This window comes from Capra hircus, chromosome 6, assembly GCF_001704415.2.
Source record: "Capra hircus breed San Clemente chromosome 6, ASM170441v1, whole genome shotgun sequence".
Taxonomy (NCBI): Eukaryota; Metazoa; Chordata; class Mammalia; order Artiodactyla; family Bovidae; genus Capra; species Capra hircus.
In genome coordinates this window covers 66,185,401-66,202,495 of record NC_030813.1, presented here as the reverse complement: position 1 = coordinate 66,202,495, position 17,095 = coordinate 66,185,401, and the positions used below count along the sequence as shown (strand labels likewise).

At 37.7% G+C, this 17,095-nt stretch overlaps 1 protein-coding gene across 1 annotated transcript in view; it reads right to left on the bottom strand.

Annotated features, from left to right (window-relative positions):
• GABRB1 (gamma-aminobutyric acid type A receptor beta1 subunit) overlaps positions 1 to 9,330 on the bottom strand; it is a 438,453-nt gene extending 429,123 nt beyond the window's left edge. Inside the window, exons 1-3 of the mRNA XM_005681579.2 lie at positions 8,885 to 9,330; positions 8,615 to 8,706; positions 8,118 to 8,185 (exon numbers count right to left, since the gene is read on the bottom strand). Of these exons, the coding sequence (XP_005681636.1) occupies positions 8,118 to 8,185; positions 8,615 to 8,706; positions 8,885 to 8,964 (240 nt within the window). The 5' untranslated portion in view covers positions 8,965 to 9,330. The remainder of the gene's footprint in view (positions 1 to 8,117; positions 8,186 to 8,614; positions 8,707 to 8,884) is intronic.

The window sequence follows — 17,095 nt, the reverse complement described above, 5'->3', positions numbered from 1 at the left end:
TGAAGTTTAAAACACCCTCTAATGCTTCTTAATTAGAAATGTTTGCCCCTGTTTTAGCCTTCTCTACTTTACTCTCCACGAAGCCATCAAAATGATCTATCTGAAAATAAAATGTAGCTATCTGTTAAAATCTGTAGCAGGTTTCCTCTGTTTCAGACTTAGGACTCATTTCCTTAATGCACACATTCCATCATTTCTCTCTGTTTCTCTGTCTGTCTAACTCTGTCTCTTTCTCTCTCTCTCTCTGTGGTTTTAAAGTGAAAATGTAAACCGTGTATAAGTTTTAAAAGTCAAACAATTCAAAGGGGCATATAAAGAACGCTAAGTATCCCTCCAAGTCATACTCCTAGTGCTGGTTTCACCTCCAAGAGGCCGAGGCCGACACTGTTACTCTCCTGAGCATTCTTCCAGAAGGGGTCAGTGCATATACTATACACACACACACACACACACATACACACACACACACACACACACACACACACACATTTCTAAAGAGGCTTCTTTTTACAGAAGTGAGAACATTCAATAACACTGTCCTACATCTTGCTCTGAGTATCCTATTTTATCTCTTGACAATCTTCCCTGTGCCCTTTAAGTTCTCACAATAGTGAATGACCTGTAGTTCCCAGAACACTCCATGCTGTTTGCAGACACACTTGCCAATGCTTATGCCCTTCCTTTTGCTTGAAAAGTATTTCTTCTCATTTGCAGCCTACACAGGCCACTCACTACTAGTCCTCTTTAGGATTCACCCCAAGTATTAACCCTTCACCATTCCTTAGAAACTACTTCTCCATGCTTCCATAGGACACGGACAGGCACATCTCTATCACAGCCCCTACCACACTGTTTTAAAGTCACTGTTTCTGCATTCTTCTCTACACTAGAAAATATTTGAAGATATGGAACACATCTTAGTCATTTTTCCATTCCTAATACTGAGTTCATGACACGATAAAAGACTAACTATTCTCTATGTGCTGAACCAAAACAGCCCACCATCAAGGTAACTATGAGTGTTTCAAAATCTTCCAAAAAGGAAAAAAAAAAAAAATTATTTCAGGTATAGAGATCTTAGTTTGTTTGTTTTTTAAAGACTATAAACTCCACAAAGACAGAGACCTTATCTGCTTTAATCACTAAAATGGTTGAATGCGTGCTTTTGGGAAAAGGCCTTTAATCTTAAATATGCAAAACAACGGCAGTTTTATTGGGATTGTAAGAGACAAAATACACTCAGCACTTAATGGAAGTGTAGAAGAAGAAAAAAAAAAACTATTAGCAGAAAAACAGAGAGGAATATGAGGATTTTAAGAAAGGGATACTGAGTTCACTAAAGAAAACCTATTCATCTTTCGCTCATCTTATGACCAGTCTTTTTTTTCCTAAGTTATCACCAATGATAGGAATTAATTTAAAACCTTTCTTGAGCATTTCTGTCAAGTGCTGAGTAATAGATTGTTTTATGCTACTAACTATAACTACTTTCAACAACCAGAAGTCAAGAGACTTCATGAAATGCATGATCTTCTGAAAACAGAAGTATTCTAAAATGCAAAAAGTCAATCCTGCTATTATGAAAAATAGGATTCAGTGTTTTGAAAAAGTTCATGGGGAAATTGTATTAACATTTAATCAACTGCATTTATCTTTCCACTATCCTCAAGTATGATAATGCTCATTTGAGTTGTTAAAACTCAAATCAATTAAAAACTTTTAATATCATATATTTTTCTTTTGACATGTTTTACCTTCCCTGATAATGCAAGATTTGATTCATGTGTGTTTTGAGAGTGCTATCAAGAACTTAGGGGGTCTGCCATGACAAAAACACCAAATATTTATAGAATTGATACTAAGCGATGTTCAGCTCAGGTGACATCTTGGCTTTACCTCTTGCTCCCAGACCACCTGATGGAAAGATTTTAGATGATTTGGGTAAATCCTTTGGGATACCCAGATCTTGGAAAGTAAAGCTCTCCTTCTGTTTCACATTGTGCTGAAACATTTGTTAGTTTGGCAACAGTTGAGCAAAGTTCCCAGTATGAATACAATGGACAGCACTGGATGGAAACACTTCAAATACACTCTTGGCACCAAAGTGCAATACAATATAAACCCAGCATCATTCAGATCTCATTTTGAATGCCATTGATTCAACATTCCTTGTTGTTGTCTTAGGGATGTGTTTAACTAGGGAAAAACTGGATGATTATGTCATGACCGATTAAAATGGTAATCCAAGGGTCCCCAGATTGCACACAATCATTACAGCAATGTTCCCAGGAGACATCTGGAGTTTGCAGTCAGTGGAATTCAATAAATGCTTGTTGACTGACACATCTAACAGAAGAAGAAAATGGAATAAGATGAAATCTAATAGGAGAATACAGAGGAGAGGAAGAATCTGCATTTTGACAGAGTCTAAGTTTCTACAGTAGATATTTGAACTGGAAAAGATTTAGTAACTGGGTCATTTACCTTCATTTTACAGAAGAAAAACTTGAGAACTGGAGAAGTCAAGGGACTTACTCAAAGTCCCAACGCTAAATACCAGCAATGTTTTCTCACTTGCCTCACAAATAGGAGCCAGGTTCTGGAATCAGGCTGCCTGGGTTCCTGACTCTGCCAGTGACTAGATCTGCAACTTCTGAGTTGTTACAGTTATTTAACCTCTTTCAACCTAACTTTCTCCCTTCCTCAACCTCAGTGTCTCCTTCTATAATAGGGGATGGTGACTACAGAGCCTTCAACAGGCACGAGTTTGAGCAAACTCTAGGAGACAGTGAAGGACAGGGAAGCCTGATGTGCTGCAGTCCATGGGGTCACAAAGAATTGGACATGGCTTAGCAACTGAACAGCAAACAACAAAATGAGTTACTAATAAAAGGATCTGATAACCATGTCTTCTACATAGGCTATTCAACAAATAGCATTCAACAAATGCCATTATTTATTTCCATCATACTACACACTTTAATTCCTAGTCTGGCCATGTATCCCTAGGAATATAGTATTTCAAATGTAACTTCAAACTTTAAAAAATCTGGATAGGTTTGCTTTGATGTGGCTTAGAGAATAAAAAGATCTGTTATCTCCAAACAGAAAGGTAAAGGGGAGTTTTCCCTCTTTGAACTTCTCTAGATGGTACAATATTGTAACCCAACACCTAAAAGTGAGACCTCGTTAATATGAGAAAAACATATTTATATCTTTAACTGCTGATATCTGTCCATGCCTTTAAATAGTACTGACCTATTTACTCTATTTGCAAAGAAATTCTGTTATAACCTCAGAAAATTTACCGACAGCAGCAAGAATATGTTTAAGCTATTTTATAAAGCTATTGGAGGCTGTTAGTGGGGGGAAACCCAGTTTGCAATGTTCTTTATTCTGAAAAAGAAGAGTCACTGTGCTCTGTAAAGTTGCAGGATAGTGTTGTGCAAGTTGCTCTGCTTAGTAACATTTTCATAGCCATCATTTAAGGTTGGATGACTCAGAAGTACTGACACAGCAGGACTGCGTATCAGTTTTAAGTCGAGCTCTACCAACAATGCTCTTGTCTTTATCCTGTTCCTTATCATCAATTAACTACACTAATTTTTGCTTTTGAGCACAGCTACCTGTTTGACTACCCAGAAATTAATTTGAAACTTAATTTGAAACCTTGGGAAAATACCATCCTTACAGAAATTTAAGAGAAAATGAAAGGTTCATTTCTTAATAATGCTAGGCCTTGGAATAATATACTGCAATCTTGCTTCTCAAAGTGCTGTCTGAAAGTGAAAGTGAAGTTGCTCAGTCGTGTCCAACTTTTGTGAGCCCATGGGCTATAGTCTACCACGCTCCTCCATCCATGGGATTTTCCAGGCAAGAGTACTGGAATGGGTTGCCATTTTCTTCTCCAGAGGATCTTCCCAACCCAGGGATCGAACCCAGGTCTCCCACATTGTAGGCAGATGCTTTACCATCTGAGCCACCAGGGAAATCCTGGTGCTGTCTATGTACCAGCAATTGACAGCATCTGGGAGTTGTTAACAACGTAGGATATCAGACCTCACCCCAGACCTCTGAATAAGAAACCGCATTTTAACATTTTGAGATCCCAGAATGGTTCAGATAAACATTAAAGAATGAGAATCACTGGCTTAGAGGAATGGGGGAGGGAGATTTCTGATAGGTGGTTACTGTTGGGTATCATCAGGAGGGTGGTAACTAGACATAAGTGAGACATAAATAAAGTGTATACCAGAAACGTCTGGAATCAACTATTAAAATAACAGTGGGATTTAACAATAGAGGGTACTTCATAAAAAAGATTTGTTTTTCTCCGGGGTATTATTTAGACAATTAAACTCATTTTAGCTTTTTGAGAAGGTGTTCTTATGTCAATTTTAATGCCTATAAGAGCATTCACTGTGGCATCTATGTATGTATGAAGGAAGGAAGCAATGAACACATGATAGGTATCCAATTCTGGGAACAGCTTGGGTTGAGACCTACATTGGATTAGAGCTCAATAGATGTCAAATCTTCTGGGGGTGGCCACTCTCAGACCACCATGTCTTTCAATGGGAGACAGACAGTTGTGTGGTTGAAGCTCCTCTTTGATGATTAGGAGCTACCTCTTTAATAAGAAGGAACCGCTAGTCACTGGAATCAAATACAAGGGTTCAACCTTTTGTTACAGGTATTTAATATCATGTTCCTTCCAATCAATTGCTCTAAGACTTGCTTATTATTATCTGTGTTTTATTGGACTTCTATTAGTAAATGTTAGTGGTTACTTAAAGGCAGTTTCTGAGGGCTACTGTCTCTTTTTGTTCCAACTGTTCTTTATTCCTCTTTGATCAGCCATTTGTGTATGTGTTTGTGTATGTGTGTAGGTATACAATTTCGCAGAAATTGTTTAAAAAAAAAGGTTTTAGAGATTTAATTTAAAACATTAAATTAAATTTAATTTAATGGAAATCAGTAGCTTTTTAAAGATGACTGTTCAGAAAATAACAGTATTGTAGTTGCTATCACAAGCACAATCTATCCCATGATGCCAAAAGAAAAAGTCCTTCCTGATTTAATCAATAATATTTTTGCCTGAAAAGAAAAGTCTTGCTCTCAAATATAGATTTTTTTTTCACTGCATCAGAATTATTCTTCAGAAGTTTTCCATTCACTGTTCAAAACCAACAATTCTTGATTATAGAGCTTCTTGACTAACAGGATTCTCTCTCTCTTTTTTAAATTTAGGAAAAATATTTTTAAATCCTGAAGGACATGAATCAAAAATACTCTTGATGTGACGTTAGTCTTTAATAAAACAGACAATGTTAGAAACCAATCTGGAATTATATTTCACTTAGTATAGCATATGAAAAGAATAAAAGTTAAAAGAACCTAGTTTTCAAAACAGAACATAGTTTTCAAAAGCATTAATATAATGGACAGTTATACCATTTTCCCAGTTGTGGAAATGGGTGGGTGATAATGGTAATGAATAAAAAATATAAAAATGAGTAATGTTTTAGCAATGGATTTTAATCTGAATTTTCTTTAAAACTATTTTTATTATATGCAATATCCATTCTTATTTGTTGTTAATTTTGTTGAAAATTCCCTATTAAATAATCTCAGAAGTTATTGCCTATCAGGGTTCTGAAACATGCTAAATATAAAAGCAATAAGTCTTATTGCTCATTGACTTTTCAACTCTACTGTCTTGTCTAAAAATCAAAACACATCATAGACAGTGCTCTTAATCAGGGCTAACTACTCAGATTGTGTTTGTATAGAACGCTTGATCCTACACTCCTCCTTGTTTCCATTTTTCTTTTTTTTTTTTTGGAGTTATTTGCAATCTATGAATTTCAATGCTTTGTCATTGATGACAGAAGAAAAATTAAGTAAATGAAGGTTTATTTTTCTATGTTCAGTGGTTTCTATTTTCCTATCATGTCTCTAACACCATTGTGGAAAGGTAATGGGTAATTTGGTAGAATGTATTTTTTAAGGGTTTATCTGTTGGGTGAATATTTTTAAAAAATCAAGTACATACACACATGGTACAGTGAATAAATAGATTTTCTTAAAATATTATTCCATAATAAAGAGCTATTTCCAATGGTAAAGCAATTAAATTCAATATATTCTTTTTTCTGAGCCTCTGTACAAATTCCACTGAACAATTGATTATACAGACCTTTTTTGTTATGGTGGTTGTTTTGGTTAAATAGCAACTTCCTATTCATTTCAGTTTTGTTTGTTTTTAAACTGAAAAGTTGTTTGGAAACATAGTTAACAAAATTACACACTTGAAAAATTCTGAAAAGCATAGTACTCTGAAAAGCAGACCGCTAGCAAAGACATTGTTTGCCTTTTAAGCTTTCCCAATCTTCTCCTATTTTATAAATTATCTGTGTGGGTACTTACAAGGTGCCAAATAAATGACCGAAAAGGAAAATATTTTCATCATTTACCTACCTGATACAAACAGCTTGTTAAACTAATTCACTGCCTAGTTTATCCAGTCACAATGACATGGATTGGGTATGGTTTGTATATGTGCCGATGTTATTACATTCCCCAGTGTCTGTAAATAGTTCCTTTGGGGTGCTTTCTAGCAGGGACATGTATATGAGAGAATATTATAAATGCGGCTATTAAAAACCTTTTTCAAGTCAGAGAATATTCCTTGTGCATTGATATTTCAAAATTGTCTTTCTAATACCACCATCGGATGAAAATACTGTTTAAAATAAGCTACTTAAAGCAGGGGAAGGTACAACTATAAAATACAAAATGTAATAGTCACACTTTTTAATCTACTCCAACTCAATATATTTTAAATATATGTATTTCTTCCCTGACATACCCTAAAAAAAGAAATTCTTAAGTCTTAACATGCTAAAATAAAATGACACAATAGTAATGAAATGGAATGAACTGGCAATTCATTTAGCCTATCACTCTATAGCCTTTACAGCTCCACAGTGATAAAATTCCCAAGGCTTTAGTCTTTAAATTATTAAAGCTATCTACATTTCCACTGCCACAATACAGTTTTTTTCCCGTAAGTGGAATGAAAATGGCATTTTTCTCAGGTAGATCTAGCTGTTCGCTGGGTGGTTTGTTCTAGAAAAGCAACAGGCTTTTTCCCCTGCCTTATAAGAAGCAACAGTTAGAAACTCTAACTAGAAAACTGCTACCCCACAGTGGTTGGAAACAGCCAATAGAGAAAGAGACACTATGATTTCAATCGATGTTGAAACAGCTTCAGAAGGAAGGAGGAAATACGAAATAAAAGAATGTTAACTCCGCAATGAAAAGATTGCGCTAGGTTCACTACACGTTACTATGGCCCTCTCCCTTGCTCTCTCCCTTTTCCACCGTAACTGATCATCAGGCTTTCCTCCGCATGCTTCGGTGTCTAAGGCAAAACAAAGCAATTACTCGAACCGTTCGATTTCAACTTAAGCTCACAAGATGCAGCAAGACAAATTCATCAACCCCCACGTGGGAACAATACAAGCCTCTCCCCAGAAGCTGGCTTGAGTACTTTCGTGTTAGCTAGCCAGCAGGGACCGTGGTCTCAGCCTGTTGCTCCTGCCACTCCGTGTGCGAGGGCCTGGAAAGGGAGAGGACACTAGGAAACCTCATGTTTGTGCTTGGGTGCTTGGTGGCGGGCCCTGGGGGGGTCTGGCTTGTCCGCTGCGGGGATCGCGACTGGCGAGGAGGTGGCTGCGGACCACGGTGCGGGGGCCCGCGGGTGCAGGCCACCCGGTTGCCGGCAGATGGTGCCCTGCGCCTCGCAACACCCAAGGAAACCCTGCGAAAGTACCGCTGACTCCGCCCCACCCGCTCCGCCGGCGCCACAGTCACCCGTCCTTTCCCAAATAGTGCCGAGCACGTTTCCTCCTGAACACCCGCAGTAGCTCGTGTGTGTGTTGAAAATACAAACCAGGGCCAGCAGGGCGTGTGTGCCAGAGTAGGGAGCGCGCTTGGAGCGGGATCCCTGGGCCGGGGCGAGGTGACCGCCAACCAAACGCAGAGGGCACGGGGACCCGTCCGTTTCGCATCTGCGTAAGCGCGGCCGCCGGGCCAGTAGCGGGGCCACTCACCATGTTCACTTCGGAGACCATGTCTATGCTGGCGACATCGATCCTCATCCCGACGTCCACGGGGGGCCCTGCGGGGGACAGGGGCACATTGTGGACACAATCTCAGAGCGGCCACAGGCTGGGGAGGGGCAGAGGGCTTCCCTGCGCTTACTACATTCTGAATGGGTTCCCACCACCCCCAACCCTCCACCCCGTTGCAGGGTACAGCCTGAGAGAACAGGTGTGGGCACACGCATGATGCAGTGACTATGCAGAGGGTGTGTGGAGCCGCGAAAGGTCGGCTTTGCCTGGGGTTCATCCACCTGAGCCTAGGGGTCCGGCGTGTGTGTGAATGTGAGTGTGTGTGCGCGCGCGCGCGTGTTTGGCCAGAGCATAGGGCGTAGTGCACGCTTATGAAAATGACACGCTTCTCCTAATTTTTTTGACATGTATCTTCGACAGGAAAGGAGAACTAGATATGGGTTACAGGTTGAAAAAAAAAAAAAAAGAAGCATTACCTCCAAAGTCCGGCCGCAAGCGAATGTCATATCCTTTAAGCAATCTGTCCACTGTCTCTTTCACGTATGACATGTTGCTGGGCTCGTTGGCGCTGAAGGGAAGAAGTAGGGACCGGATTCAGAATGAGCACAAACTGCAACCAGACATAAAAATAGGCAGGCACACCTACACCCCCCACCCCTCCTAAATAACGAGCTACATGATCCAGCAAGCATGTAAAAAGAAAACACCTAGGGAAAAAAAAGAGACATTCAACAACAGCTGCTCACCTGTGTGCACAACAGACCATGGCAATCATCACAGGGAAAGAGAGAAGCCCCAAACTCTCTCGATTTTGTACTGTCCACATTACTAACTCTGATTAAAGAATTGTCTTTTCTGCGAAGATTCAAGGAATGCAACTTAGTCGGCGGCAGGGCAGTAATTCCCGAATGGACCTGCGCATGCGCAGAGGGTGCTCACTACCAAAAGACACCTTGTGCCTTGCAAACAATATTCCTAGTGGAACAGGCAACAGATTTCAATTCCTTTAAAGTTCCTGTTTGTGGTGCTCCGCGTTCTCCGATAGTAAAAGATATCCTGCTGTTTCTTTGCTTCGGATCCTACGTGCATATGAATAGGAATCTCTCTTTGTGCATTGGAGGTTGCTATGTTCATTTCCTTTCTGCCTCCAAACCGGTTTTTTTACTCAATTCCCAGGGATCTGGTTTAGGCTGCCTGTGATTGGCATATTTCGTTGACAGTCACGGTAATCTTAGAACTGGGCGTCTGGAGGCGAGGTGGTTCTCTGTGTGAGTGTGTGTGAGTGATGGGGTGAGGGGAGTAAAGGGGACGAAGTGGAGAGGGAGAGCCAGAGAAAGAAACTCAGGCTTATTTGTTCAGGTTCTCTTGAAAGGCTTCTTAGGATGTCTGGCTTAGTGTCCTCTTTCTCTTTTCCAGGAGGAGGAAGAGGAGCTGGTCGACTTTTGCAGTTGCTCTCCCCACTTGTCTTCCCTCCCCTTTTCGTGTCTCACCAGGCAAGAGAGGTGAGAGAAACTGGCCATGAGGCAGCACCTTGGACAGGAAATTCTTTTTCCAGAGTCATTGGTCGCATTTTCTTCTAGGTTCTAGTAAAGAAAAAATATTTTTTATTGCCAAGTGTTAAGCTTGTGTCAGTAACCCAAAATAGGACCCTGAAACACCCAGAGGGTCTAACCTCTGTTTACTAGTAGATTGGGGTTCTGTAGGAACAAAAGCTATTTGAATTAAATTCAATTCAGTCAATACAATTCGATAAAAGTCACTGAGCATATGTTAGGCAGGAATCCCTTCGCTAGGCATTTATTCATATATTAAATCTTTTGCTATGTTCTAGGAATTCTGGGACTCAAAGACAACTTTAAAAGGATTTCTGACGTTGGGAAATTCACAGGCTGTTGGGGAAGATGGATGTAAATATATGTAAATTCAATATATCTCTATATAGTTCACATAGTGGCAAGAGGGTTGTTAATTCTACCAAAGTGAGGTAGGTAGGGTTTCTGGAGAAAGAAGTATTTTGCCAGAGCAGAGAAAGAGGGTAATTCCAGAAGGAGGGAACAGAATATGCCAAAGAGACTTGAAAGAGACTTTAGCAGACTATGAGACCTGAAAGCCTGTGGTCTGCTTAAGTAGCTGAACCCTGAAATGACTGAGTAGAATATAAAAGGCTGGAAGGAGAGAGGGAGGGAGGACCTGAGGGCGGTGAGGGTGCAAAGGGAAACCAAAGCTAGACTGCAGGGAAAGGTACATTCTCCACTATGCACTTTTAAGCTTCTGGAAATCACTGAGAGTTTTAAGTAGCAATGGTCAGGGTCAGATTTAGGTTTTAGAATGTTCTGATAGAATAAACATGGTAAGAGTGATTAATCTTCATCAGTTGTGGACTATTTGCTGGTTATCAGGCACATTACATAGATGATCTCATTTAAACCTGGTAGTAATCCAAATGTTATTACTATTACTATTATTAGATATTACTATATTATAATTTTATAGATGATACTAAGAACAAATCAAGATAATGTAACTAGTTTAATTAAACTGTTAATAAATGATGAAATCAGCATTTTAACTCTGAATCTATGGACCTATCTGCTGTATTCTATGAAGCATAGATCCCAAGAGAAAGAACCAGAGATACTGAAAACAAGGAAGAAGAATTATTACAGTAACACCAAGCAAAAAGAAATGAAGTCAGATAGTGTTTAGCATAGAGAGGAGGTGATGGACCAGTACAAGTTTTCAGAAATATAATAGAATCATCAAGTAGTTGTGAAGGTCAGGATCTGCAGACTTTTGAAACTGTCCTAAACAATGATACATACATTTACATATGTGTAGATCTTGACATTCAATGTGTACATTAATTTCATTTTTTTCTTTGAGGCTCATGACAACTTTAAACACTATGGCCTTTTCTTCTGGGGCCAGCATTAACTCAGTCAATTTTCTTAATTGACTTTAAAGTATGTCCTCTACCTTTTTTTAATCCATGTGGCTCTGCTTTTAATGGGTAAAGGAGAAGATCTGTTTATGCTACAGGTCTTTGTTGAAGCATAGAACCTCTCTGTGCTGCACAACTCTTTGCAAAAACTGTACTGGAGAAAATAAAATATATGGAGAGTTTATTTCATTCATTTATTCCTCAAATATTTATTGAACATTTACTAAGTGTCACACTCTATACTGGTGGTACAACAGCAGAAAAGAGCATACAGAGTCTCCTTCCACATGGAATTTGTTAACTGACTCATCTATTGGAAGTTGCAAATTGTTATCCTTGGTAGTCAAATTCAGTTTGTAAAAGATGTTGTTGGTTAGATGTTTGCTATATTTTTTAAATTTATATAGCTTTTACTGGGATATATGTTTTCCGGTTGGTTATAAACCTCAATCATTATTTTTGAATAATAACTAGGATTTTATTTAGCAATATTTGCCAAAAGTTCAAAAATAATGGATAAGTACCTATAATTCAGCATTTACAAAATGATTACTAAACATCTTTTCTCTTGATGTATGCTTACAAAAGCTGAACAATTAAACGAAAATGTTGATAGAGCTGAATATATCATTTTAGAGTTATTTTTAAAACATATACTTGAAAAGTAATTAATCATGATACTTATGAGGTACTTCAGTTAAAGTGTAGGACTACTTAATTATATAGAGGTATGATATTGCAATCTAATTATAGTAGAAGTGTGATATTACAATGAGACAATAATTTTTTTAAAGAATAAAAAAGGAAGAAATTAAGCTATCCTTATATCCATATGTTACATTTATCTAGAGAGAAAAATCCAATGAGGTCTCCAAACATATAAGAATACAGTGAGTTAAACGAGACTTGTAACTTCAAAATTGAATAACGTTAAGTACATATTAGTAGTATTCCTGTACTTAACTCCTACCAAAAAGACACATAAAATGGGAAACATTCTATTACAATAATAGGAAAAATTCTAGTGTATCTAGGAATAACAGAAAAAAGTGTAAGAGCTTTGTAGAGAATCTATATAATATTTTTGAAGGACATGAGACCTAGCTAAATGAAAACTATGTGGCTGGGGAGAGTCAATATTATAAAGATATTAATTCTATCCAATATAAGAAATATAATCAATTTGAATTGAAACTCCTACATTTATTGTGAAAATTAAGACATCAGTTCTAAAATATAAATGCAAGAGTAAAGAGTGAAAAATGTAAGAGTAAAGAGTGAAAAAAAAGACAAAATTTGGAAGAAAAAAAGAAGTATATGGGAGCACTTGGCTTTGAGATATCAAGATCTTTGAGACATTGAAATTAAAACAGTTTCTGTTAAGTCTGAAATTCATTTAGATATAGTAAAACAGAAAATAGCACAGCCAAATAAATAGCATAAAATATTCTTCTATTTTAGGGAAGATAGGAAAGGATGAGATATTCAATAAATGCTATGGGGACAATTTATTATTCATAAAGGGAGAAAAATGTAAACCTTTATGTTATTGCATGCACAAAAATGTATTACAGGTGGATACATAACTGAAATATAAAGCCAAAACTTTAGAAAAATCTTATAAGAAATATATTTATGATTTGGATTCAGGGAAAGACTTAAAAGGGGCTTCCCAGGTGGCTCAGTGGTAAAAGAATCTGCCTGCCAGTGCGCGACTCAGGAGACATGGGTTTGATCCCTGGGTTGGGAAGATCTGCTGGAGGAGGAAATGGCAACCCACTCCAGGATTCTTGCCTGGAAAATTCCATGGACAGCAGAACCCAGAAGGCTATAGTCCATGGGTCACGAAGAGTGCTAATGACTGAGCACTTGAGCACAAAGATTTAAAGATAAATGAAAGTATAATATAAATTATAAAAGGAAAGACCAGTAGTGATAACTACAGAAAATGTAACCTTTAAATTAAAAGATCATTTAATATAGTGTAAAGTCAACCGAAAAGTATTTTCAGCAAATTTAATTGCCAAAATATTAGTATGAAGAAATTATCAAAAAAAAGAAAAGTTTTCTAGAAGTCAATAAAAGAGAAAGAAAGAAGGAATAAAAAAGACAAAGAGCCTCTCTAAATGAGGGATTGCTAATAAAGTAATAATGTGGTGGTGGTGGTTTAGTCTCTAAGTGTTGTCTGACTCTCTGTGACCCCATAGACTGTAGCCCACCGGGCTCCTCTGTCCATGTGATTCTCCAGGCAAGAATATTGGAGTGGGTTGCTGTCTCCTTCTGCAGGAGATCTTCCTGATCCAGGGATCGAACCAGGGTCTGCTGCATTGCAAGTGAATTCTTTACCAACTGAGCTACCAGGGAAGCCCTAAAACAATGATATACCATTCTAAATATATCAGGTATGAAAAACTTAAGAATGTCAAATATTGGTTAGAGATGCTCATATAAGTACTTTCAGGAGGGATATAAATGGATCTGAATACTTTATAAAGAAATCTGTACATGTCTCATAAAGTCAAAGATGCATAAACCATTTGGCTCAGAATTTCCAGCACTAGGAACACACTCTAGAGATATATTCATGCAGTCTAAGAATGTTGATTGCAGTGTGGCTTTTAATAGTACAAAACTGGCAGCAACGTAAATATTTATCTATTCAGAATAAATATATAGTTATAAAATACAATAAAACACTCAATATATTAAAAATCTATATGCTATTACACAGATAAATCCCAGCATAAAACATTAAGCAAAAACAAGACACAATAAAAAGAGCTAGATATGGAATGAAACAAATTGACAGCATTAACTAAAGTTAAAAACATTAAGTGAAAAAATCAGAATATATATTACTTTATGGCACCCCACTCCAGTACTCTTGCCTGGAAAATCCCATGGATGGAGGAGCCTGGTGGGCTACAGTCCATGGGATCACTAAGAGCCAGACACACTTCACTTTCACTTTCACACATTGGAGGAGGAAATGGCAAGCCACTTCAATGTTCTTGCCTGCAGAATCCCAGGGACGGGGGAGCCTGGTGGGCTGCCGTCTCTGGGGTCGCACAGAGTCGAACACGACTGAAGCGACTTAGCAGCAGCAGCAGCATGCATACAATACAGATTTTGGATAATAGATACTAAAAAGATAAATAACAAAATAGGAAGGGTACTAAGTTTTAGAATATAAAACATGCTTCAACTCTATCTATAATACTTAATCCAAGAAAAAATCTCAAGCAAATTAATCAAAACATGAGATATATATAGAGATATGATTCTGCTCTCTCTATATTTCAAGGTATTTAAAATATTCTATAAAAATTGATTAAGACTAATAAGTAATGAATTGGGAAGATATATCTGCAATATATATTATTAAAATTTTGAAACACATCAATAAGGGAAAGAAATAAACCTAATAAGTAAATGGGCAAATGATTTTAACAGGACTCTCACAAAAGAAAGTTTCAAAAGTAATATTAAAAAACATCAACCTTGGTAATAACTAAATTAATACAATTTTTAAAAATATATGAAGTACTATTTTTATTCACTAGTTTGCTATTTTAAAAAAGATTTAGCCTCAATTATTATGAATGTTTTGGAGAAATATAATTTCATACACTTTGGGGGCAGAATCACCACAATCTATCTTAAAGGACAGTTTGTAATATTGTCATACAATATGCAATTTTCTGAATCTACCTGTGGAATTTGCGTTCTGTTTAATTAATCAGTGTTTCTGATTTAACCTAATGTGTGTACATATATATATAATATGTATATATCATATAATACCCTGGGGAAGGGAATACCCACTCCTGTATTCTTGCCTAGAGAATCCCATGAACAAAGGAGTCTTGCAGGCTACAGTCCATGGGGTTGCCAAGAGTCAGACATGACTAAGTGACTAAGCACAAACACACACATATATCATATATAATATATTAACTTATTATGCATATATCTGGAGAAGAAAATGGCAGCCCACTCCAGTGTTCTTGCCTAGAGAATCCCAGGGACAGGGGAGCCTGGTGGGCTGCCGTCTATGGGGTTGCACAGAGTCAGACACGACTGAAGTGACTTAGCAGCAGCAGCAGCATGCATATATCACATTCAATTTCAATATTTAATAATGATTTAATATATGTCTACATTGTGAAATGCTTACCATAACCAAGTTGATATAGCCATCATCTCACATAGTTACCTTTTTGTGTGTATGTGTAATGAAAACACTTAAAATATAATCTCTTAGATTTCAATGATTATTGAATGATTATCATTGATAATGATTATTATCTATATTGATTATTATTATATATGCAATGATTATTATCTATAATGCAGCTATGAAATTAAAAGACACTTCCTCCTTGGAAAAAAAGCTATGACAAACCTAGACAGCAAAATAAAAAGCAGAGACATCACTTTGCTGACAAAAGTCCTTATAGTCAAAAAGGTCAAAGCTATGATTTTTTCAGTAGTTATGTATGGTTGTGAGAGTTGAATTATAAAGAAGGCTGAGCACTAAAAAATTGATGCTTTCGAACTGTGGTGCTGGAAAAGACTCTTGAGAGTCTCTTGGAGAGCAAGAAGATCAAACCAGTCAATCCTAAAGAAAATTCAACCCTTAATATTCATTGGCACTGATGCTGAGGAGGAAGCTCCAATACATTGGTCACCTGATGCAAAGAGCCAATTCATTGGAAAAGGCTCTGATGCTAGGAGGGCGGGAGGAGAAGGGGGTAACATGGGATGAGATGGTTGGATGGCATCACTGACTCAATGGATATGAGTTTGAGCAAACTCCAGAATATAGTGAAGGACAAGAGCAGCCTGGCGTGCTACAGTCTGTGGGTTCGCTAAGAGGTGGACACAACTAAGTGACTAAAGAGTAACAACAGCAAATCACCATGACGTACATTGTTTTCCCAGATTTTTTTCATCTTACAACTGGTGAAAGGGTCCAAATTTTCATTTATGATATATTTTTATCACAATCATTATTAGTAAGGTTTGCTAAGGTAGACACACTGCCTTTGAAATATATATCTTTTTTATGCTTTCACACTTTATTTTGTAGGTTAAGTAACATTAATTCATTAAGATTATAAAATGTTTTACTTTGTTATTATGCTGAAGGCTTTGAATGTGTGGACCACCACAAACTGTAGAAAATTCTTAAAGAGATGGGAATACCAGACCAACCACCTTACCTGTCTCCTGAGAAACCTGTAGGCAAGTCAAAAAGCAACACTTAGAATCGAACATGAAACAATGGACTGGTTCAAATTTGGAAAAGGAGTATGACAAGGCTGTATATATTGTCACCCTGTTTATTTAACTTATATGCAGAGTACATTATGCTCTGGAGATAATTGAGTGGCATCACCAACTCAATGGACATGAGATTGTGCAAACCCTGGCAGGCAGTTAAGGACAACTAGGGGCCCTGCAGGGGACTGCAACAAGGAATGTTGTAGTCCATGGGACTGCAAAGAATTGGACACGACTTGGTAACTGAAAAACAATTATAAGGTAGTCACACTGTTAATGAAATGTATATCCTTTTTTATGCATTCACACTTTATTTTGTGATTCTTCGTGATCCCATGGACTATACAGCCCATGGAATTCTCCAGGCCAGAATGCTGGAATGGGTAGCCTTTCCCTTCTCCAGTGGATCTTCCCAACCCAGGGATCGAACCCAGGTGTCCTGCATTGCAGGTGGATTCTTTACCAGCTAAGCCACAAGGGAAGCCCAAGAATACTGGGGTGGATAGCCTAACCCTTCTCTAGAGGATCTTCCTGACCCAGGAATCAAACTGGGGTCTCTTGCATTGCAGGCAGATTCTTTACCAACTGAGCTATCAGGGAAGCCCAATTTATTAAGATTATAAAATATGTTTTACTCTTTATTATTCTGAAGTCTTTGAGTATATGGATCACAGCAAACAGTAGAAAATTCTTAAAGAGATGGGAATACCAGACCAACCACCTTACCTGT